At 43.2% G+C, this 25475-nt stretch overlaps 1 protein-coding gene across 1 annotated transcript in view; it reads left to right on the forward strand.

The window, feature by feature from the left end:
- The first annotated feature begins 1230 nt into the window (after positions 1 to 1230).
- The window catches only part of IDO2 (indoleamine 2,3-dioxygenase 2), a 62408-nt gene continuing 38163 nt past the window's right edge, over positions 1231 to 25475 (forward strand). The window contains exons 1-11 of the mRNA XM_080928956.1: positions 1231 to 1352; positions 4444 to 4539; positions 4660 to 4779; positions 6135 to 6253; positions 8150 to 8164; positions 9452 to 9551; positions 10141 to 10258; positions 11242 to 11293; positions 11669 to 11817; positions 12250 to 12594; positions 21738 to 21850. Coding sequence (XP_080785082.1) covers positions 1254 to 1352; positions 4444 to 4539; positions 4660 to 4779; positions 6135 to 6253; positions 8150 to 8164; positions 9452 to 9551; positions 10141 to 10258; positions 11242 to 11293; positions 11669 to 11817; positions 12250 to 12594; positions 21738 to 21850 — 1326 coding nt within the window. The 5' untranslated portion in view covers positions 1231 to 1253. The remainder of the gene's footprint in view (positions 1353 to 4443; positions 4540 to 4659; positions 4780 to 6134; positions 6254 to 8149; positions 8165 to 9451; positions 9552 to 10140; positions 10259 to 11241; positions 11294 to 11668; positions 11818 to 12249; positions 12595 to 21737; positions 21851 to 25475) is intronic.

Raw genomic sequence — 25475 nt, forward strand, 5'->3', positions numbered from 1 at the left:
CTTGGAAACCCATCTGTTCAAAGAAAAGCCATTATATGAGAACTATGTCAGAGCTGTTCTAGAACGTTCCAGAGCCACGGTTCATTAATTTATTTCAAGAGCTGATAGTCTCCTCGATAAGCCTGCACATTGTCTTTTAATATAATACGTGCTTTTCTTCCCCCTTTCTGGTCATCAAAAGGGACGATGTGGTTTCTTGCTTTGGTTCAGTGTTTCACAAGAACAAGTAATGGCTCTACAAAGCAAGACTATCTTAAAAATAAATAAATGAATATAAGTTTTTAAATGCACACAAAATAAAACAACAAAACCAAAAAAACCATATCTTCAAAGTAGACATAAACTTAGGAGTTCTCTGTAAACTTTTATCAGAGTCTCAATTTTGTATTGTGAGGTATGTTTTTGGTTTGTTGAACTTTCTCTTTACTTCTGAACACACTGGGCAATCACCAGGTGTGTGGGGGCTGTGACCTCATTATGAGTCAGTCCTTGGCAGCCAGATATAGTAGAAAAGGTGGACAACTGTCCAAGATATGACTTACTAATCATGTGAAGAAGTGAGCCCTCCATTAGCCTTAGCACAGACAAGAGCCTATGGGAGAAAACTAGGAGGAGGGGTCTGGTTGGTATGCATCCGTGTGTGGATGTGTCCTGTCCATCGAGTGTGCCTCCTCTGTGCTGCTTCTGAGGCTAACTCATGTGAAAGCCAATAATGGACAGCTATCGCTAGTTTGGACTATTATCGCTCTCATAATAGCCTTTATTTTAAACCCAAACTCTGAAATTTTTCTAAAGCAAAATGTGTTCTCCTGGTCACCTGTCCTCGTGGTTCTTGTCATGTGAGTTGGGTGCTTTGAGGCTTGAGCACCTAATCCTCCTGCTGGGGTAACAGGTGGCCACCTAAACTAATGACGGGGTGGGAGAATTTCAAGGGTTGAAGTCCAACCGTGTACTCAGTCACCATAGTTGGCACTAGAAGCCTCAGGACATCAAAGTCAGCAGTTGATGTCTTAAAGGGATAAATCTGATAAGAAACACAAATGTTTAGTTTCTTCATATGTTGAATAGGGATCCTTTGTGGGTTTATTGTTTATCAAATTCCAAATACATAAAATAGAAAATGAAACTGTCCCAAGTGGAAACCACTTCTCCCGGCTTACGTGTCAGCTGTGGGGATTGGCTAAACCATGTCTATAAAGAAGAGATGCTTGGAAGCTCCTTCAGTGGCCACGGGGTCAGAAGAGTAGACAGCAATGGCATTCAGGAAAATATCTCCTACAGAAGATTCCAGAAGGATCCTTGAAGAATACCACATAGATGAAGATGTGGGCTTTGCTCTGCCACATCCACTGGTAAGAGAAGTGAAAATCTGCTTTGTCCTCACTAGTTATCTTGACAGCTGAATTTCTAAGAAAGCAGCTCTGCCTCAGCTTCTTCTAAATCATGCATAAAGTGACAAATTCAGAACCAGTGTACAAATAACCAAACCTGGCTCTTCAGTGTTCCTCCTGCAAAATGCAATCCTTACTTTCTTAACCTGTGAAGTAGTGAAGGAAAGGGCACATGGGAAGTCTTTTAGCTTTGTGAAGGAACAGCCTTATAGAGGGGAAGCCGGTTTCTCACAACAACCTTTCTAACACGGTGTTCTGAAAAAGCAACATTCAAATGTCCCCAGTCATGGCAAATTCTCTTCTCTTCTGAACTGTATCAGATGTACAGAGCCTGTGTTTTCACTGATTTCAAAATACCGGATGATATATCAAGCAACCTTTGTTTCATATTAATAATGCTTGTCGTTTGCTGAGCATAATTCACAGGAAGGTGTGGACTACCTTGGTTATTCTTTTGTGCAAGTTTTGCACTCAGAGTGCGGAGGATGTGGGGAGAAATGCTTATTTGAAAACATCTCGTGTCTCAACCAGGTACGGTGGGAACAACTATAGTTCTAGCACTCCGGAAGCAGAGGCAGGGGCATGACCTCAAACTCGAGGCCAGACAGTCTTAGAATGAAAAACCAAAACCTAAGAACGTACTAAGAACAAACAAAAACTATGTCACTAAATTGGAATGCCACGCAAACCAGTTTATCGTCAACATCTTTATTATCAAAAATTTTGGAAAGCAGGAAAGAAGCAAAATAATATACGGGTGCCCCGCGCTTACCTAGTCTAAGAACTGGAGTAAGTAGCGGTACGTTTTGAGCTCCAGTGTCTCCAGGATGCAGACAGAAATAGCCCGGAGCCAGGAAGGCACGGATCTAGGGGCAGTGGACTAGAGACTGGGATAAGATTTGGAAAACCTAAGCGGTTCCCAGAGGGATAAGCACTGGAACCCTGGGAAGTTAAGGGTAGCAGTAAGCCCGCACCAGCTCACCTTGCCCAGAGCATTCTGAAGAATGCACCCTGCTGTGCTCAGGGGGAGCATCCTGTGCAGCTCCAATCCAATCCGGTGGCCTGCTACTTGGGGCGGGACTACAGTCTAGACTGCAACCTGAGGCTCCCCCGCCCCTGGACACCAAGCCTGGTATCCTTGCTAGGAGTGTCCTGGCGCCTGCATCCTTGGGTGCCCTGGAGTGCTTGGTGTTGAAATCTCCTTGTACCCGGTCACGAATGGGGGAACAGACCATCTCAGGAGTTAGCGCCAGTTTTCAACCTTCCTAATGAGGAAACCTGTTAATGCAGTTCCTCCTGTGATAATTCCCGACCACAAAGTTATTTTCGTTGCTCCTTCATAACTGTAATTTTTCTACTATTATGAATCGTAATGTAAATAAGTATCTGTGTTCCCCAACGGTCTTAGGTTTTCCCCGTGAAAAGAATGCTTCCTCGAAGGGGATGAGAAACAGCTCTAACAGGAAGTAGCCCCGGGGATGGGACATTGGGACAGCACCGGGTGTGTTTCAGAGTTCTAGAGTTCATTTGGGGACATTGCCTATATCTGTAGGATTCATTTGTGTCATATGATTGTAAATATGAGATTCAGGAGATACCACTTTGTTTTCATTTGAGGGTGGGGGCAAAGTAAGCTATGGCATCCCTCCCCAGCTCCCATTAATGGCTTCACTTCTGATACTTTCTGTGTCCTGCAGCAGCCTAGGTGCTAGACTCATGCTTTCAGCATCGGGCACATATGTTCAAGCAATGCATACTTTACATAAAATCCCCCAAGACATGCACAGGCTGCAGAGGAGCCTGAAGCCTACAAGTGTTTCCTTTAAGTGACCAAGTGACCATTCTCTAATATAGATAGAAAGACAACACACACACACACACACACGCACATGCATATGCATATGTATATATATATATATATATATACACACACACATATATATACATATGTATAGTTTTATGAAAAAATGCTTTTAAAATCTGAACATTTATTTTTGTTTTTAAAAATAAAGTTGTTTAATCAAGAAAGAAAACAACTCTATGTTTAAGCACAAGTCTGTCTAAAATTGTAATGGGGAAAAAAATGGCCATAAGTTAGAAAGATGGCTCAGCGGTGCTGTGCATGCAAAAGAATATGAATTCAATACCAAGAAGCCACATAAGAAAAAAAAAGCCAGGGTAAGGTAGTGTGCCCTTGAAATCCCAGTGGACCCCTACGACTTGCTGGCCTGCCAGAATAACCTCAGAGCAGTGAGAGTCCCAGTCTCAAAAATAAGGTGAAGGGTGTGTCTAAAGTTGTCCACACACACACACACACACACACACACTCACTCACTCACTCATACACATACACACATGAACAAATGTGCCCACACACGTGCACACACACATCTAGACTCTATCCTAGTTCTGCTGCCTTACCTCAAACTGCGAAAATTAAAGCAACAACCCCCGCCAGGTACTCAGGATGAAAATGGTGTCAAGTATGTAGTAATAACCCAGGTCCTTCAAGAGATGTATGAGGAGCACAGCACAGTACCTCGGTTCTGAAAGTTGGAAATGCCAGTTTGAGCTACAAACAAATTATACGCAAAATGAGTGGCATCTGGGTTTTTAAAATATGTGACAGAAAGACCACTTCTTGGGCCTTAAGAAATACAGGCGTGGAACTGAGTGCAGTGCCCAATTTGCTGACAACTTTAAAGCTGTCTTATTTGTTTTTCCCACTCAAAGAACATACCAAAGAAGAAAAAAAGAACCAGAAAATAAATGACTGGGTGTCAAAAGTCATAATACATGGGCTTCACACAGAGGACCTAGCTGTAAGATGGAGAAAGGAGGAAGGTTCGGGTTGAATCATTGGCTGACTTTTGTAAGACGCGAATGAAAGCTCGGGAAGACATAAAGACATGGGGGGGGGGGGGCTTCTGCCCAAGCATCTGTCAGATGGCAACGCCTGGGCTGGTATTTCTAGAAAGCATGAATTGCTTTAAGTCACGTCCTCGAGCAGCTCAAACAAAATGGTCTTGTTGGGTCTTATCTTCTTTCCAAGGTGGAGCTGCCAGATACTTACAGTCCCTGGATCCTTGTGGCTAGAAATCTGCCGGAGCTGATCGACAATGGGCAGCTTCGAGAAGAAGTTGAGAAGGTTTGAAAACCTGTACAATTGCCTTTCTTGCAGTTTCTCCACATTTTTAACCTTGGCTTTGAGACCCACAACATTCATTACCCGCACTGAGGTCAGTCAAATCTCTCCATCTCTTCTCAGCTGCCAACACTGAGCACCGAGGAACTGAGAGGTCACAGGTTACAGCGCCTGGCACATTTGGCCCTGGGGTACATCACCATGGCATATGTGTGGAACCGAGGAGATGGTGATACTCAAAAGGTTTGGAGACTTTCTGCTATCTCTCATACTGTGGACTTTTCGTGAATGTGAATGAGAATTTCAGCTTGCATTAAGTGCAAAGTGTTTGGGCTGGGGATGTAACTTGGTGGTGCAGTGCCAAATGCCTTGGTGGAAGGTCCTAGGTTTGAACCCTAGACCCACAAAAAGTTAACTGCTAGAACTGTAGTATTATCATCAGTTGTGATGCTGGTGGTCCGTGCTTCTGGGGTGAGGCGCTCAGGCTGACCCTCAGGCCTTGTGTGTGTTAGGGTCAACTCGGCTCCATTTTTCAAATTTGCATGGGGGGAGGGATAGAGCAGTTCCTCACTGGATTATCATAATTCCATTGTAAATGTTGTCCATGTACTGGGCAAGCACTTAATAAGTAAATGCAGACATATGTTCTGCGTTTTTAATCTCATAATACTGTAAATGTTCTATAGTTACCATACAAATTTAGGTGGCATTCAGAGTTACAAATGAAATCCACAAAGACTACATATGCACATTTCAAGTCACAAAGGAATAGGATTGGTTTACAGTTCTCAAAAGGAATTGTAAAGATTCCTTTTACAATTTAGTGACAAACATGACTGACCCTTTCTTCAGCTATTTTTTATTGCCACATGCAGGTGCAAGACAGAGGCACACACATAATCCACGAATGAGATCAGTGAGCTCCTGGGGTAATCTGTGTAATTGTGGGAGCACCTTGCACTTGGTTACACTCTTCTAAAAGCATCTGCTGTGCTTGTGAGTAACTGTTGTTCTGCATATTCAGACAGGATCCAGAACTCACCCTGTAACCTGGGCTGGCTTTGAAGTCTTAACTCTCTTGTATCAATTATCCTTCCAAGACATAGGCTAACAGGTCTGCAGGACAAGCATTGTGATGTTTACTGAAAACAGAATAAATATACAACACACACACACACACACACACACACACACACACACACACACACACAAGTGTTTCCTTCTTTACTGTGCTCTGGGAATAAACTCTTTACTTCCCACACTAGTCACATATGTGTCTGGGGACAACTGACTTTTCCTTTCTTGCTGCCACTGGCTAACATGGTGTCTTTTGGGATGGATGGGTAAGGATGGAGTTAAAATAACACAGGGTTGTTTGAAAATAAAACCTCCATCCTATTTTCTTTCCTGACTGCGGTCAAACTATGCCCTAACCAACCAACATCCCAAACAGCAGCACTGAACCATCATCAGGATTATGTTATAAAATGAGGGAGAGAAAAATTACGCATGTGGCCCTTCAAGTTTCCACAGTGAGACGAGAAGAAAATGTAAGATGTTTCCTTGGCTGAAAAAATGACCCAGCGTGTTTCAATCAGGTGCTGCCCCGCAATATTGCTGTTCCCTACTGCGAGCTCTCAGAGAAGCTGGGGCTGCCTCCCATTCTGTCTTACGCAGACTGTGTCCTGGCCAACTGGAAGAAAAAGGACCCGGATGGGTATGTAACCGTGAGCGAGAGCGAATACTGTCAACCTGGGATATTTATCCCTTAATTTTGGTCAGCACAGCTTCTGTTGTCGGCACAGGTTTGTTTATATGCTGGTTATAGATCATTGTGTCTGAAGCCTCAACTGTATTACCTGGAAGCATGAAAGAAGCACCGGGAGGTACGTGGGAAAACCCGGAGAGCCTTCGAGTTCACTCGGCTGTGCTGTGCGCGGGCTTTGTATCGGGCTTTGTATAGCCGCCACCACCCAAAGGCAGCGACAGAAGTATGCCAGTCACCCAGGAAAGTGCTTCCGTGCTCCTTTTCACCCCTTTTCTTCCTCTGCACCCAGAAAGTACATTCCCGATCATAGTTACTGGCTTAGGATCTAGCAAGGTGGCTCAGCAGGTCCAGGAACTTGCGGCCCACGTTGTCAAGCTACGTTTAACCCCTGGGATGCAAGTAGAAGAAGTAAAGAATTTACTCCACAGAATTTTCCTCTGACCTCTAAACGTGAAACATCGGACCCCCCCCCACATCATGCTTGCAGAGAATGATAATATATAGTATGCTTTTTAATTTAGGTTTGTATTAAAATGTTATTTGGGATACGAGGAGGGTTTATTATTATTATTAGTATTATTATTATTATTAATTTTGTGTTTTGTTTTCAACTGTCTGGCTTTTGGCAATGTCTTGCCACATACACCAGCCAATGTGACCTTGAACTTGTTCCCCCGCATCAGTCAGTCTTCTGTGCTCTAGGATACTGAGTGTGGACCACATCACCTGGCAAAATGGGACTTCAGGTCAATAAAAGCACTGTCGTAGCTAGGGTTCCCATTGCTGTGATAGGACAGCTCGACTGAGAGCAACTTGGGAGGGAAAGGGTTTTATTTCACCTTAGGTGTAAGTTCATCATCTAGGAAGCCAGGGCCGTAACTCGCAGAGGGAACGTAGAGACAGGAACCCCGGGGCAGAAGCCACGGAGGAACCCTGTCTACAGGCCTGCTCTCTCTGCCCTCTCTGTTCTCCGTGGTTCATTCAGACAAGCGAATGTGCTGATTGGAATATGGGCACCACCCACTCCGAGCTGGGCCCTCCCCCATCAATCATCAGTCAAGTGGCTTGCTCACAGGCCAGTCTGAGGGGCGGCATCTTCTCCAGTGATGTCCCCTCTTCTAAAACAACCCTAGCTTGTGTTGCGTAGACATAAACTCTAGCCTGCACAAACACGAAAGTGAACTCCTTAATGTATGGTTTCCTTTCGTTAATGTGCTTTTGAGACGCCGCAGACTTAACTTCTAGGGGGCTAGTTGCATTTGAGAGTGAACGCACCCTCAGTTGGGAGAAGCAGAAATGTGAGCTTTGGGGGCAGCCTGCTCAGGAGTCAGCTAGTAATGGGGCCTACAGCAAGAAGAGGCTAACAGCCCCTGAGATGAAGTCTGTCTATAGGACTGTCCTGTAGAATACACCTTCATAGTAACAAATGATTTGGAGTACGTGCTCTTGGATTTCTCAATTTTAAGCCGGTGTTTCCCAACCTGTGGGTTGTGACCCCTTTGGGGTTGCACATCAGATATCTTGCATATCAGATATTTATATAAAGATTCTATAACAATAGCAAAATTACAGTTATAAAGTAGCAACAACAATAATTTTATGGATTGGGGGGAATCACCATAACATGAGGATCTGTATTAAAGGGCCACAGATTTAGGAAGGTTGAGACCTAGTGGTAAGCAATCTTGAGAAATATAAAACCCGTGTTTGTTTCCTCATTAGACCCACATCTCAATACTGATGGAGAATAATATATGAGCCAATAGTCAAATTCACCTAATTTGATAACTGTTTTTTTTTTCTCTCTTCCCAATTGGCACATTATTTTGTGGCTGCTGTCCTTAGGCCCATGACATACGAGTAAGTATTTGGTTATTCTTTTATGCTAAAAAGCATGTGTCATCCAGAGTGAATGTAGGCTTATGGGATATTCCAAATGACTGGATTTAGGAAGAAAGTAATTGAAATAATCATTTAAAAGACAAATAGTTCAGTCTTCAATTGTATTGATAAACATGACTGTGGCTATAAAATATTGTAGTTATAGATTTTTTGCAACCTTGCTATTATATCTGCATGTTTGAAATTAATACAAACATATATGAAGAGTATATGCTTCTAGCATGTATGGCCCAGGGACCTCTGTGACTAGATGTAGTTAATGATGTCACCCCATAGTCTTATGTCTGCTCTTTTCAACTGAACCCTTAACACATTTGATCTATATACTACACTTTATTATAAGTTGGGGAATTAAGACATATGGCGCCAGTGTAATCCTGCCTAGATGAAGCCAGGCTAAGTATATGGATAAAAATCTATAGAAGAGAAAACCGAGGTCACTCCTCAAGCAGAAGATTGAAAGGGGGAGTCCAGAAGACCAAGTGCTTGTCCCCCAATACGTAGTGAGTTGGAAGGAAGGTCTCAGAGACACAAAGCTTCTGGTGCATTATCAGCGCTTGAGACCTCCATGGTAAATAACAAGGAACCCAAATAGAACTGTGGGATGGAAAAACAAAAACAAAGAATGATCCTACAGGTCCGTGTTGCTGATGGTCAAGAGTTTAAGCAGTACCATTAAATAATGGGCTTTTTGAAGCAGGGTCTCCCAGCAGACACGCAGTCGTACAGCCAGATTTAGAACCTAGGAGTCTAAGCCACTTCAAAATGCCTAAGTACACAGATTCCAAAGCCACCATTATACCAAGGCCAAAACAAAAAACAGAATCTAACCAGTCTGTGTGTGTGTGTGTGTGTGTGTGTGTGTGTGTGTGTGTGTGTGTGCACATGTGAAGGGTGTGCAGGATTGGCGGGGAAAAGAACTCAAGGCCTTGAGAATGTATTTACGATTATATGCATACCTGTACAGTTATGGGAACAGACCTGTTATGGAGTTTCTAGGTCCATGTGCCGGAATAACTTTCCAAGTATGGCCTTAACTGCACATGGTCTTTAGACAGTGCACCCACTCCACCTGCCTCTCGGTGTTCCCAAAAATACAGCAGAGATGGCAGGGTGGGCACATCCGCTCGGGCACAGTTGTTTTTGGAATTTGAAAAGCATGAATAAAGACAGGTAAAGTACATTTCCCAACAATGCACTGTTCTTTTTCCTGCCCCGTTTGCCAACTGTGACTGGTTTTCTTAGGAACATGGACATCCTGTTCTCGTTTCCTGGTGGGGATTGCGATAGAGGCTTCTTCCTTGTCTCTCTATTGGTGGAGATCGCAGCTTCTCCTGCAATCAAAGTATGTTATTTCCCACTTAGCTGTTTTTTTTTTCCTTCTCCCCATTCATGTAAGCAGAGCAAAAAGTCTTCAAAGGGATTTGTCATTAATTCACACTGATGTAAATCCGATTGTTCTGGCTGGAAAGACAGAGTCTGGATGCTTGAGAGACGGCTTAGTGGATAAAGGGCTTTCTGTGCAATCATCAGACCTGAATCTGGTCTCATGATGAAAAAACTGAGCATGTTAGCACACACAAGACTGGGAGGTGCTCCCTTGCATTCGGGAGGCGTTCCCTGGGACTCTCTGGCTAGCCAGTCAGCCTAATCAGTGAGCTCCTGGCCAGTGAGAGGTTCTTGTCTCATAAAACAAAGGATTAATGATTCTGGATGTTAGGCCCTGGCCTCCACATGAGCAGGACATAGGTGTGTGCCCACGGGTGTATACAGATTCACATGCACTCACGTATACACGTACATACAACAGAAATGGAAACATAAATTAGATTTGCTGAGTAAGATGCAATTTATTGTGTGCATATGTTTACTGCTAGATCTTTTGTCTGTCTGTCTGTCTCTCTCTCTTTCTCATTTTATACTTTATTTTAAAGGCAATTCCTACTGTATCCAGGGCAGTAGAGCATCAAGACTTGAAAGCACTGGAAGCCGCACTGAGTAATATAGCTACCAGTCTGGAGAGAGCCAAAGGAATTTTTAAGAGGATGCGCGGTGAGTGTGGTCGGCAGTGCATATTCTGAGCACACAGCCGTATGTGTCTGGTGTCTGATGCAAAGAGGTATCAAGGAAAAGGATGTGCAAGACACCCACAACTGCGTGTCTGTTCACCTCTCTGCATCGTCAAGCGTCTTTGTGTAGAACATATATACAATTATTTCCATTTGCAGAAAAGAACACCTAAAGAAAAACGATAAGACAACTTAAGGTTATGCCACTGGTGGTAAACAAGGAACCAAGGATTCCAAACTGAGTCTTTTTAACACTGAGAAACTTTCTTGCCTGACACTAAAGCCCATTGAGAAAGCATCTTGCAAAGACAATTTCAAGTGTTGAAAAATCCAGATTTTGGTCATACTTAACTCTGATTCTTCACAAATCCACTCTAGGGATAACAGAGAAATGAGGTGTTTCAAAACGGATATAGAAACTCTACCAAACCCAGGAAGTGCATAAGAGCAATCTGGGAAGGAAATCTGCCTTCCTGCTTCAATTTAACAAGTAGGGTTTTGTGAGTTTGTAGCTGCTACTGGTTGCCTATTGTGGTATAAAACTCTTCTAATCAAATGTTAGTAAGCTTTAAGAAGACCCATGAGTAGATCCAGTGGGGCTTCTGGGTGTAGGCATGCATGTCTGACAGTGTTTATTGGTGCTGTGGATGATGGAGCCCAGAGTTCAGAGATGCTAAGGAAGGACACTATCACTGAGGTCCATGTCCAATCCTGGCTTTGTTTTGGCAAGCATTGCATGTGCTGTGTCAGTAAGCACATAGAGTGATTCTATTCAGTGCTGACAGTTTCATTTGAATGACAGTAGGTGATGTTACCTGGTCACTTAGCAAACCCAATATGGAGGTGTGCTGCCCTTAGAGACTTTGTGGGTCTGCCCGGTGCCTTTATTGGAGTCTGCACTGAAATCCAGACAGTTGTTTGCAGTACCCCTGACACTGCTTAGTACATCTTTCTGTCTTTTCACAGATTTTGTGGATCCAGACACATTTTTCCACGTTCTTCGCATATACTTGTCTGGGTATGTATTCTGAGGCTTGACTTTATTTTCTCAACTCACAGAAAGAGCAGACCAGACCCCAGTTGCTGGCCTCCCATATTCTTTGTGTTGAAGTAACAATTTGTATTGCTCACATCCACATTGTAGAGAAAGTCACGTTCTCTGGTGACTAGTGGCCAGGGAGACCCTGGAATGGGGGTGGGAAAATGACTCAGAGCAAAGACAGAGAATGGTCTGAACCTTGGTTCTTCTCAGAAAGAATGTCCAAATTCCCTCAGAACTGTGTTATCATTTTTATACACGAACTTGAGTGACAGGGTGGGTGGAAGAACCACTTCTGTAAGATTTTCTACCTGGCAACTAATCCAAATGATTTTTCTTTCCTTTTTGATCTAGCTGGAAAGGCAACCCCAAGCTGCCAGAGGGTCTGCTGTATGAGGGGGTCTGGGACACCCCAAGAAAGTTTTCAGGGGGCAGTGCAGGCCAGAGCAGCATCTTTCAGAGTCTTGATGTCCTTCTGGGAATAAAGCATAACACCGGGGAAGGTAGGTGAAAATGACAACGCGTATTTTCTTTTCCACCAACGGGACTAGATCTCAATGCAGGTTAAGGGTCCTTCCAGGCAGAGGTGTAGCAAATTCTGTGCCACATCCTGAAATCCTGTCCATTAAACCAAATAAAGAAGGAGAAAGGGAGTCATGGAGGGACGGGGGAGGGGAGAAGAGGAACGATGGATGGCCGAGCACAAACAAACAAACCGTCATATTAGGAAACTGTTGCTCTGTCTTCGGGACTAACAGGAGTCTTAAGGAATAGCCATTGCTAGGATCAAGAAGCAAGTTGTTTAGCACTGCCTCTGCTTCAAAGCCTCCCATGGCCGCTATGATCACCTAGCCTTCCAGACCTCGCCCTCTTTCCCATTGGAGGAACGGAGGAAGGCCTTTCTCCTCCAACCCCTCCCCTGTCTCTGGCTGTAGGATCTGCAGCAGAATTCCTCCAGGAAATGAGAAAGTACATGCCTCCAGCCCACCGGAACTTCCTCTTCTCCTTAGAGTCCGCTCCCTCGGTCCGTGAGTTTGTCATTTCAACAGGCAATGAAGCCTTGAAGAAAGCTTATAACGAGTGTGTGAATGGTCTGGTCTCTGTGAGAAAGTTCCACCTCGCCATAGTCGAGACTTATATTGTGAAACCTTCGAGGCAGAAGCCCATGGATGGCCACAAGTCGGAAGCGCACCCAAAAGAGGAAAACAGAGGAACAGGGGGTACTGAGGTCATGAAGTTCCTGAGGAGTGTGAAAGATACAACCGAGAAAGCCCTTCTGAGTTGGCCTTAGTGTAGCAAGCTCCCTCCCATCTGTACACAGAAAACACCTTCAACCTAGCCCATTAAATCAGATCCACTAAGGAGGCTGTGGAATAATTTTCTAGTAATATATTAGATTTAGTATATTAATCTATATATATTAGTATATAATTTAATATATTAATCTATATATAGATTTCGAAATCACCTGTGCATTCCCTATAGGAAAATAATCAAAGTGAATAATATCTTAAAATGACATAAGAAATAATATAAATTATATTTATGATTGAAATATAACAATGGAATTCAGTAAATTAAAGGTGTTGTGAAGTTGAATGACTCCTCCGTCCTTTGTAGCTATGATTAAAGATTCCTCCAAATGGTATCTACTTATCAGGGCTGAGTCCTGTACTTTCAAACTGTTCATACTATTCTTTTTCATCCTGACTGTCTCATTAGTCTGTATTCTCATCACACAAGAAGCTTTGGGTGCCAGGTTATTGTTTACTGAATAGCAAATATCTCAGAAATGAATATATAAAAGAATAAATTGAATTGTGAACACATAAATCAGGGCTAGGAAGGAAGTAGAGCTCGCCTTTGTGATGGTTGGAATGAGGAATGTCCCCCATAAGTTCACATATCTGGATACTTGCATCCTGGTTGGTGGCACCATTTGGGCTAGTTATGGACTTTAGGAGGTACAGCCTTGATGTCTGAAACGGACTTTGAAATGTGTAGCCTTATCTCACTTGCGGTCGACAGTCTCTGCTGCCATGTGGTTAAACACACACCAGCCAGTTTCTTGCTTTGGCAACCTGCTTCAATGCCTTCCTAACTATTGCAGGCACCCTCTGTGGAACAAGCCAAAGTAAACTATTTTTTTCCCCATAAGTTGCTTCAAGTCACAATATTTCATCACAGAAACAGAAAAGTAATAATTTCTGTAATACAATTTCTCCTGAGAGACTGGGTTATTGGCATTCATACTCTAACATGATATCATTGAATTAGGGGATCCTTTAATGCTTAAGAGAAACTGAAGCAGAGTATAGTGGCTTGAATCTGTAATGCCAGCATTCAGGTGGCTTAGAAGCTCAAGGAAAGACTACATTGCATGCTAAGTTCCAGGCCAGCCTGTATCTAAAAACATATAAATACATACATACATACATAAATACATACATACATACATACAAATCAAAAAGCATCTGAGCCAGATGTAGTAGCACACTCTTAAAAATTTCAGCATGTAGGAGACCCTGGTTGTTCAAGGCTAGGCAAGCTACCCAGTGGCTTTCAGGCTAACCTAGGCCACCGAGTGAGACCTTGTTTCAAAAACAAAACTAAAACTAAAATGAGCAAAACTCATAAGTTCTGAGCCAACCTTTTCTCTTAAAGATAACAAAGTGAATTCTCAGAAGGATGAAGTGACCTATTCAGGGCCACATAATTAGTTATGATTGGGAGGACCTTGGGTTTCTTGGATATACTCATTTTATTCCTTCTTTACTTGAGCTGTATTGGAAGGAAAAGAATTTGGGGAAGTGGGAAATGAAGAAAATTGATGATCCGAGATCACAGAAGAGACAAGCACGAAGCCAGGAATCAATGTAACAAAAGATAGGAATCCTCACAGCAGTCCCACTGACATGGACTTAGCAAGCTCTTAGAATGTACAGACTTCATCTCTGAAGAAATAAGATATTGCACATGATTTTAAATGAGTATAGACAGGTGGGTGCCAGAAAGGCAATGTAATCATGAACTTGGGTGGCATTCCTCCGATGTAGCAAGTCATTATGGCATCAAGTGGAATCTGGCTCACAGCAGAGCTTTGGCATCAGAATGCACAGCAAATTACACTAATTACTGTACTCATGTTATGATGGCATGTTTCCTTTTCCTCTTACTGATGTTTCTACAATGAATGCACACACATTTATAATGAGGAAAGTGTATATGTCTGTAGATTTACATCCTGTATGATATATGTATGTGTAAATCTTTTAAGAGAATCAAAAAGGTTATCTTTAGACCTTAACATGCTACAGAATCTCCAAAAGTCAGATCTGGTGATTGAGATATAGGTTCCATCTTAAATATTGATTGGCTGCAGTCTCAGGTGTGTCACTTTATATTTCTGCCATAAAAAAGATAAGAATACTTTGGGGACACATGATGAAACATGTGAAACAAAACTGAGACCTTCAGGGCATGCAGAAGGCAAAAAACAAGAAGCTAGTGTCTCAGTCACAGTACCTTGCAAAGGCTTGATCTCTGGTGATCTAACTTTCTTTCATAGGTCCCTACGGGCTCCTTTATCTCACAATAACATCAAAAGCCAAGCTTGTATCAGTGGGTCTTTTGAAGACATATAAGGCAACCGTGTTGAATATGGTAGAGCACATATAGAATCCTAGCACCTTAAAAATGGAGGGAGAAGTTCTAGGAGTTCAAGACCAGCCTTTGTTACATACAGAGTTCAAAGCCATCTTGGGCTAAATGAGATCCTTTTTCAAAACAAACAAACAAACAAACAAACAAATGAAAAAAGAAAAAGCAACAGGCAAAGATAAATCATAAAAGCAGTTAAAATGTAATTTATCTGCTCCTATAGCTTGAGCTTTTAATAAGAAAAAGATATGGAAGACGTAGATGAATTCTGGTGATCCTGGCTCTCAGGCAGTTGAGACAGAAAGATCTCAAGTTCAAGACCAGCTTGGGCTACATGGTGAGTGTCAAAATAAAAAATATAACAATAATGTAGACCACATGCATACACACATGAGTGAGAAGAGACAGACCCAGAAAAAGACGTTTTCACAGTCTGAAGACTGTCTCTAAGGAAAACTCAGCAACAGACACACAGTGTGACTTACTTTGTATCTGTAACCTTCTATTCAATTATTTATTTGTTTGTTTGTTTGTTTGTTTGTTTGTTTGTTTGTTTTGAAGATAGGATCTCACTATGTAATCCTGGCTATCTAGGAACTCACCCTGTAGACCAGGTTGGCCTCAGACTCACAAAAATCCACCTGACTCTGCCACCCAAGTGCTGGGATTAAAGGCATGTGCCACCACCACCCAGCTACTTAATATTTTGATTACACAGCATCCCTATTCTCAGTGAGCCACAGAGATAACAGTGCTGCTGGATTACCACCTTTCTAGTTGCTGGGCTCATGGGAAAGCTGTGTGGGGCAGCAATACAGACCAGGAGGCATTTTCTTTCATTTGGAAAGTAAGGGGTAAGAATGATGGTTGAATTGATGGTTGTAATTAACCTGCAAGTTTTCTAGTGTGAGATTAAACAAGCAAATATACAACGTCTTTCACTGAACTGGCCTTTGTAGGCTAAAGAGTCAACACAAAAGTATGGTTTTCACCGATGATGTCATTTTTATGGCATACAGAATCTTTGGGTAAAGCATCTCTTCTGTGGAATAAACACTGTACTTAAGAGAGCCCAGTGCCTTTTAAAAGCTACATAGATAGTTGCATCTAGGGAGTTAACTTTCCAGAGTTCAGAGATCAGAGCCTAGGGACATGGAAATGAGAAATGAAGAATTTTAAAGTTTGAACCCACAAAGTAAGGAATTATTTCTGGTATCTACGAAGTTTTAAATAATCCTGTCAATAGGATAGGTGGGTAAACCATAACAGGATATGTCAGGATCCATCTAGGAGAAGTTAAAAACTAGCAGGTGATCTTCCTGAGATGGTTCCACTGTGGGCTGTAAGTCTATGATGGATTCACTTCTTTAGGCAAGGCCAAGAAAATTGCATTTTAGGAAAATTTTCTGCTATTAATATGATGTTCCTGTTATTATTAAATATATGTAACACCCACTTTATTAGCCCACCCTTTTGAGCAGATCTCTGTGAATGAAGATGTACTGTCTTGTGGAGATGCTATATAGACAAATAGAAGATTTTTTAATTCTTAATGATGATTCTATAAGAATTCCTAAAATTATATTAGCAATTCTTAAAATATTTTATAATAGGACCACTATTAAGTCCTTTCTGGTGTCAGAACTACATGGAGAATTCTGCCAGTATTTAAGTATCAAGAGTTAATTGCTTCTGAGTTCGAAAGTAAGTAATTACAACTTAGAGCACATTCCAAGAGGTTGTAAAACAACCAAAGGTCATAAAAAGGGAACTAACAATTTGTTATAGGTTCCAGGACAGAGGATAAAATATTGACTGGGTTTATCTATACAACACTTCAATGATAACTTAGTTTTGGTCTTTAATGCTCCATGAACCTGTAGACTTAGTGACAGAAAATGAATGTTTAGCCAGATAATTACTCTTAATGATTATGCATGTAAACATTCTATGCTGTATACTTCTTATTCAATTTATAATTTGAATTTATGTTTGGACATCTTCTGAACTTTTGTAAAGAAGAAGAAGAAGAAGAAGAAGAAGAAGAAGAAGAAGAAGAAGAAGAAGAAGAAGAAGAAGAAGAAGAAAAGGAGATGCTTGGAAAAACTATGCGATCTATTCTCCTAGAAAAGGTACAAAAGAGGAGGAAAGATTACTGCATGGCAATTGGGAGCAAGAATATTGGAAGCAAGAGCATTGCTACCTCAGTGGAGGTAAGAACAAGATTAGAAGGAGAATGCTGAGTATAATAACTCAAAAATTATAGGGCAACTTAAAAAATTAAGAGAGTGTTCTAGGATAGCCAGAGCTACATAGAACACCCCCCACCAGAAAAAAAAAAAAAGGACAAAAAAAGGAAAAATATATTGTCGTTCTTCCTATGGGGTTGCAAACCCATTCAACTTTTCAATCCTTTCTCTAACTCCTCCATTAGGATCCCCATGCTTAGTCCAATGGTTGGCTGCAAGCATCCTAATCTGAGTACACATGGAGGGACACATGGCTCCAGCTGCATATGTAGCAGAGGATGACATTGTCTGGCATCAAGAGGAGGAGAATCCCTTAGTCCTGTAAAGGCTCATTTCCCCAGTATAGGGGAATGCCAAGGTGGTGAGGGGTGAGTAGGTGAGTGGGAGCGGGAGCTTCCTCATAGAAGAAGGAGGGGGGGGAATGGGAGGGGGGGAACTGGGAAAGAGGATAACATTTGAAATGTAAATACATAAAATATCCAATAAAAATGCAAAAAAAAAAGAATGAAAGAAAGAAAAAGAAAAGAAAGGTGAGAAATCTTTTACCTTGAAAGGAGAAATTAGGAGCTTGGGAGAGAAGAGGAAATGTGTGTGGCTCAGACAGTTGTTGAGCACCAGAATCCATGCTTTCAGTGGTGGAAACAAAGTACATCTGTGTGCCCCATCTCCACTGCCATGGAGCAAGAGAGACCTGCAGAATGATCATGAGTGGTCGGCTCATCCCTCCGTGGGTCTTAATTCTTGATCTTTTGTATATTGTGTGTCTATGAGGGAGGGGGAGACTAGATACACAGCAGCTTTGGGACACACTCTCCTTTAGCAATCCAGAAGATTGTCATCCAACATCAGCACAACTGCTGACACCTCTTCAGGTTAGAAAACGATGTTTGGACCCTAGCATTAATTAGAGGACCTCAGTTCATCCTGAAGGGAGCAGTGCCTTCTGCCAATTACAAATCCCACAAAGGTAATGAGATACAGGGAAAATTAGATCTTCCTGGTTCACGGCAAACAGTAGTTGAAGTATTCGTTTTTAAACCCTTTGGCAGTTTTCAACTCATACCTAGCATTCATAGACTTAGTATCTGCCAGTCTGTATCCACCGAATTTTGTTCTAGAACTGAGGGTGCTGTAAAATAATTAGTCTTTTACGGAGAAAATTGTTATTATGTTAATTTCCTTAACCCATATAATCTGTTTTGTACATCTAAACCTATCAGCAATGATTTGCCTTCCAACACAAAGCAGATTCAAACACACAGCAGATCTTTAAATTCCATCTATTAAAATGCTTAGGTTAGGTTAATTATATTAGGAGTCCTAACCAACAAAATGCTAGCGTCTGGTCAAGAGTGAGCGAGTGAATGTACATAGAATTATTATCATGGTTACCAGCACGATGGCTTCAACGCCAGAAGTCCTTTTGGATTTCCATGTTTTAAAAGCATGAAGTATTTTTGCTGGACATCCATTAGTACCCCAGCTACACTGTTCAGGCAGAAGAAGAACCAAGTCTCTAGTTTGACTTTACATTGTAGACAGTGAAATTTGGGAAATGTGAATGCCAGAATTACACATCTTTTGATGAGAGTGTCCTTTGTCGAATATGATGTTCTGGACCCTTCCCTTTTCCAAGAATGGGTGGGGCCTGGGCCTTGACCACATCCATAGAACCTTTTCCCTCCTGCTCAAGAGTGATGGGATGAAGTCATTTTCATTTATCTAAAACAAAAGGGGTAACTTTTACCAGCAAAATGTCTTTGTTAGCTGAGTACCCTATTTGAATAAAAGCCGAGATAATCAACCTCAAAATATAAGCAATAAGCAATTTAGACCCAAGTGACTCTGCAGTAGTTAGAAGGAAAACTTGCAAGGGTTGGGTAATGGTGGCCCAATAATAACCCAGGGAGATAGATCTGAAGTGGAGAGGAACCCAAGGTCAGAAAGACACGGGGAGATGGTACATATGCAGTTGGGGGAGATGCCCAGGCAGGTGGCCATTAGGTGGCTACTTCAGTACAAGTATTGCTCCAGCAATAAATGGTATGTCCTGAAGTATCGCAGTGGGTTGGAAACAGAGAATTACTAGTTATCGAGGTAGAGGGGTTAGAAAGGCTGATACTCTCTTGCTCTGGTGAAGAGGTGTGGCTTTCAGGTCAGCTCCAGGAAGTCCATAGGATAGTTTAGCTGAGGTTCCTTTGTCTCTATATTTTCATATTTCAGAGCAAGAGAACTCAGGATTCAATCACATCTAAGCTTCCAAGAAACACTATCCACCAAGATCTGAAGGAGGTAACAGTCCTGTTCTTGATATGAAGTGGAAGGAAATCACTTTAATTTCAATCTGTCACTAAGCAGTGAGCCTTCTGAGTCAGACCTTCAGCTAGTGGCTGTGGGTCTCATGTATTGCACCTGCCTTGCTTAGAAGACATCTAGTAAACAGTACATGAGCTATTTTCCGTGAAACCAATGGTCCTCTACCTTCCTAATGGTGTGTCTCTTTAATACAGTTCTTTGTGTTTTGATGACCCCCAACCATAAATTTCTCTATTGCTGGCTCATAATTGTAATTTTGCTACTGTTATGAATCATAATTCTGATATTCAGGATACCTGATAGGTGACCCTGAAAGGCCTCATGACCCACAGGTTGAGAGCCACTGCTCTAGAGACTACAAGGGAAAATATCCAGCAATGGGTGGTCCATGGTCTTGGAGATAGAGCCACACAACTGAAGCCCAGCACTGCTAACTGCCAGGCTAGAAGGGACTGCAGAGAGATCGGAAAGGGGAAATGGGAAGTTAGGGCTGATTTGTGGAGCTCCAGAGAATTGCTGCTGATGGTCTAGACCAGATTTTACATCCTGATTTTATTGTTTATAGGAAATGTGACACACCTGAGCTGTAGTGTCCTCATCGGAAGGAGATGAGAGGGAATGACACCTGTGACTAACTCAGCTGTGTTGGGAGTTAAGTGAGTTCTCGGTAGGTAGTTCGGACCATAGGACTTAGCAGAAGACACACCAGTGATTGTTAGGTGATTGTCAGGGAGGAGGTTAATAGAAAGCGGGAAGGAATACGTATTGAGAGGGAAGATTACAAAACGAAAGAGTAACCACTGTGCGAGATGCTTGAATGTCTAGTCAAGGAAGGTCTACAGAGTCCCATTAAACATGAGAATAAATAAACAATAATAAAATGAAAAAGAACACTCAGTGCTGTTTGGGCTGAGTCTCAGGACATTTAGATTCAGAGTTCGTCAAATTAGAAACTGAAAGTTCAGTGTAGCTGGCGGTTTTCTAAGGCAACACAAGAGCGATGTCCCACAATACTCATTTCTGAATGTGTTTTCTTCATTCACTCCCTAAAAATTCACTAGTCCAGTTCCCAAAGATGCAAATGTACGCTCTAGAAGGGGTGAAAGCTTTGTTGTGTCGGGAAACTTCTCATGACTACTGTGAGCCCTGAAAATGCAGGAACCTGGAGTCAGGAGCTGATGCAGGGGCTGTGAGGGGTGCTGCTTACTGGCTGTTTTCCAAGGCTCACTCAGTCAGCTTTATTATAGAACCCAAGACCACCAGCCCAGAGGTGGCTCCCTCACAATGAGCTGGCTTCTCCCCCATCAACCACTAAGTAAGAAAATGCCCTACAGCTGGGTTTTCTAGAGGTCTCTTCTCAATCGAGGTTCCCTCCTTTCACAAAACTCTGTTTTGTATGTCAAGTCGATCGATTACCCAGCACATCCTGTGTTTTTATCATATGTCCATTAGTAGATACATAGGAATTGCAAGTAACTTTGTCACATTACTAAAGTTTCCAGAACCTTCCATTGTGCCGAGCTGTAATGTGGTGTAGAACACTTGCCTGAGGGGTCGACCATTAAGTGCATTGACTGAGAGTTGCTCTATTCACTGGATCGGGAAACCAGGCTGGCTGCCGTGGGTGCTCTGGCTCTGAATTCACTTTGAGGTAGAGCCTAGGAGAGGGCTCTCCAAATGCAGGTCTGCACTGGGAATATGGAAGGCCTATTCAGTGGAGGGAAGAATGATATACTTACATCTTTATTTCAGTTAATAAATATGTTTTCAAAAAGGAGGGCTCAGTGCCTCCAAATAAACACATATAAAGATAAAAAGGCAATAAAACTGACTCCTCGTTTAGTGCATTTGATACGTTATCAGAATTCCTCAGGAACCAAACTCATGTCGGGTATAGATCTGAACAGCCCACAGCTGAGAGTCCAGTTCGTGTCCCTGGATTTAAAAGCCACTTTCTCATATTTGATGAATGAGGAGGGAAGGGATGGTGGGCTTCTCTTGGAGTCAGCTTGTTTGTGTGTGTGTTTTAATTCCTAATCTTCATTGTTGACTTACTACTTGGCTTTCTTTCAGAATAGATTTGTGGCCATCCTGGAGTTCAACCTCTGGCCAAGGTTCTTTCCCCTACCACTGAAGCCCACAACAGCCACCACAGAAGACACAGCCGGGAAGCTCCCCGAACCACAGCATTCCTCCAGGTCAGAGCAAAAATATGGAGCCTCAGAGACAAAGTGTGAAGCCAGAGGTGCTGTTGTCCTTGGAAAGATACCACATTTCTTCGGAGTATGGCTTTCTCCTTCCAAATCCTCTGGTAAGGATTGTCTTGTCCTGGCCAGCACAGGTATCTGGGTGGTTTGTCTTTACCTTATGTGGGTATTAGAAGGGTCAGTATAATACAACCGGAGAAAGCTGGGAACACAGTCCTGTGATTCCTGGGACAGCAGCAGCTGCTGCTGCTGAGACAACACATAGCCAGTGTTCCCCTGCTGTTTCCTTAAATGTATGGCAGTAAGCCCTGACTAATCAGAGAGACTGGATGGAAACATGTCATAAGGACAATTAGAACCCTGTAACTACACCAAAGAGCTGTGGACGTGCATGCTACCACACGGTATGACACAGAATAGTGGCGTCACCCCACTGTAGATCTGTTCTGCTTTGGAGACAAGTTCACCATGCATCCCAGCAGATGGACCTAAGCAGCCAAAGGACTTCACCTTCAGTGTTGATGCAAACCAGTTTGTCTTACTTGCTGGTGACAGCAGAGACAGTGGGAAAGCTGGGGTGTTTTTAGAGCCAGTAAGATTAGATGTTACGGGGAATTTCTGATATGCGGAAGGAATGTTGAAAAACATGCGGGCCTGAGTCAGTTCCGGTCCTAAAATACTTGTTCCTACCTATCATGCAGTCTGGAGCAGCCCTGATCTTGCTAAATGTCGTCTGAGTTTGGAAGACCTGTCCTGGCAAAGTGCTAGTGACAAAGCCCATGCTCTTGGCATCTTTTAAAATCTGGCTGTACCTAAAGGGGCGTGAAGGCCACTGAGTTAAAAGTCCAGGGACCTGAGGTTGCAACCATGGTAACCTCTAATCAGCACCAACATCCTGACTCCCTGAGTTCCTCTCTTGTGATTAAAAATATCAAGGTCTCAAATACCTATTGCAATGAGACTTTTGCTCTGTTTTGAGGACAGGGAATGTCTATGTAGCCCAGGCTGGCCACTTGCCTCAGCTTCCTTACTGCTCCCACACCAGACCCTTTTGTATTGAATATTACTGGAGAGATCTAATCAAAGAGAAGAACGTATTCTCTACAGAGAGCTGTTTGCTATGACATTGGTCACAGACATCTGCAAGCTGGCCAGGTCCGGGATGGGTATTCAGTAGAACAGGGGCCAGATCTCACCTCCTGAGCCAAGCTGCTCTCTCTGGGACAGGTAAGAAGCAGTCTGTACCCCGATGGGTACATGATGGCTTGCAGCTGGTGGCTCCTGGATCCTCCATGCTCCTTGTCACTCAAGCCATGTTATAACGAAAGCACTGGTGCCTCATAAAGTTATTAAAAGTCAGATTTCTTCTTTGTTCTGGGATTGGTTCAAGAGTCCTCAGGGGATTTGCTGAGGGCATGTGTGGGTTCTGAAGACTGCTTCCCCAAAGGGTCCTCTGTACTACTATTGGATCACTCATAGTCTCTCTCTTCCTATCTCTGTCTCTCTATCTCTGTCTCTGTCTCTGTCTCTCTCTCTCTCTCTCTCTGTGTGTGTGTGTGTGTGTGTGTGTGTATTTAGAAGGCAGGAGGACCAGAGCCTGAACTACATAGCTAGATCCTGTGACCCTGTCTCAAAACAGAGACACAACCAAAATCTCAACCTAGCAAAACACCACAAGGCGCACTCCATTTTGGGTGTGTGGCCTCTCTCTCCAGCATATTCCCATCCTTCCAGGTTCCCAGGAGAGGAAGTGCTGATGGCAGACATGTCCTTGTCATCACTTGGCACTTCCATCTTTGTAAACACGGGGCCGGATCAGACACATAGCAACATCAAGCTTTTGTTCCACTTGTTAGAAAGGATCTATGCTGTGGTGTGGTGGACTGATGCCCTTTAAAAGCGATCCCCAGGGTTTCTCACCTGGAAAGGAAAAATTCCCCAACCCACCCAGCAACTCATTCATAGCCCAGGAATTTAATATGATTCTTTGTTTCTCTTTAATTTTCTTTCATTCGTGTGACGGTTTTCAATGTCTGTTTTTTGGTAAAGGAGGAGGAAGAAACCTTGATTAGGATCAGGCCCCGGCTACCTCAAAGGTCAAGACAGACTCCGTTCAGCCTCACTGGACAAACAGTGCTGCAACTTTTCACTGATTGGGAAAGAACAGTGGGCGTGGCCCAACCTAGTGCTCCAGGGCAGAGCCAAGACCTGTTCTTCTTAGGCCTAGGGCAATCTCAGAGGCAGACCTTCACCATCTCTTTCAGAAAGTCTCCCTGAAGAAAGTATAGTTGGCTAATGAGTTCGAGGGTGGTCCCTGCCCACACAATTCTATCAGTTCAAAGACTTCCAGTTTCCAGGGCCTCTGTGGAACACATCTGTCCTCCGTGTATGTCAGGGAGGACAGCACAGCATCTTTTGCAGATGCAGAAGAAGAATGTGAGGAAATCAGTTTACAGGACAGGAGACCAGGATGGGGGGGGAGGCAGGAGGAGGCAGCCAGAAGCTGGGCTGCCGCAGAACAGAAGTAAAACCAGAGTGCCAGGCCCTCTCTGGGAATTGATTCAACACCCTTCCTAAACACAATGCGACTGCAATTGAGTCATTTCCTCCCACAGCGCTAAGGGCAGAGCAGGTTAGAGCAGTGGTTCCCTGGGGTGCTGTCTGCTGAGACCATTAGAGGAGCTTTAACAAACAATCCAGAGGTCAGAGCCCCACCCTGTTTATTCAGACTCTAGGCTCAAGAGCTATAAGCTGGGATGCAGGACAGAGAGAAGCTGGGGAAACCAGCCAAAGGTGACAACGAAGACTCTTAAGTGCAAAAGTAAATAAACTGATGACCAGACTGCTTCATGCTATGCTTAAGGGGAAAGTCTCATTGTAAGAGAGAGAGGGAGAGGGGGGAGGGGGAGGGAGGAGAGAGAGGGAAGAGGGAGAGGGAGGAAGAGAGATGTAAAAAAACAACCAGAGGCATCTGAACAAGTCCATAGCAGAAAGAGTTCGCAGATTGAATATGGGCACCAGTCAATATGGCCAAGGCTATCTGAGAGGGAAGGAGGAACAGCAGAAGTCGGAGACTAGAGAAAACCTAGTCAGAAAAAAACAGGAGGAGGGGTGGATGGAGAGAAGTTAGCAAGAGCAGGGGAGGGGGAAGAATGAGCTGGGGAGGGGGAGCCTGTGAGAGGGAGGGAGTATAGGGTGGGGAAGGAGCTGAGAAGGGACTTTGAATGTACAGCAAGAACTTGTGATAGGAGGAGACTGGAGGCCAGGTGACCATATGTCCCTTCTGCCAGAGGTAAGGGGAAATGCTTCTTTAGGTAGAGGAAAACCAGTGTGGCAAGTCCATGAGGAATGCTGACTTTTAGCCAACTCCCAGAAATCATCCTGTAGTCCATCCTGGATATATGGACTGCATTTTGGAGTTTGGGGAAGTGGAGTTTCCTCTGGACCTGACAGTCGGGAGACACTGCCTATGAACTGTAGGGGCAGATACAGGCTGACAGGAATGGCCATGAGGACACCCTCTGGGAAAACAGCTTATTCCTTCTCATTCAAAAATTCTAAGCACTTGGTTGAAACATTGGGCCACAGCTGGATAGACGACTGGGTGGAGAATTAACTGCCAAGCACCCCTGTATTTTTCAGACAAGACAGAATGGAGGAGGCCTAATGTTGACCTGAAATATGAGGTTGTCACCGATAATCTCTGGGCACACATCCAACTAGGCAGTC

The sequence above is a fragment of the Micromys minutus genome (genome assembly GCF_963924665.1).
Source record: "Micromys minutus genome assembly, chromosome: 14".
NCBI lineage: Eukaryota > Metazoa > Chordata > Mammalia > Rodentia > Muridae > Micromys > Micromys minutus.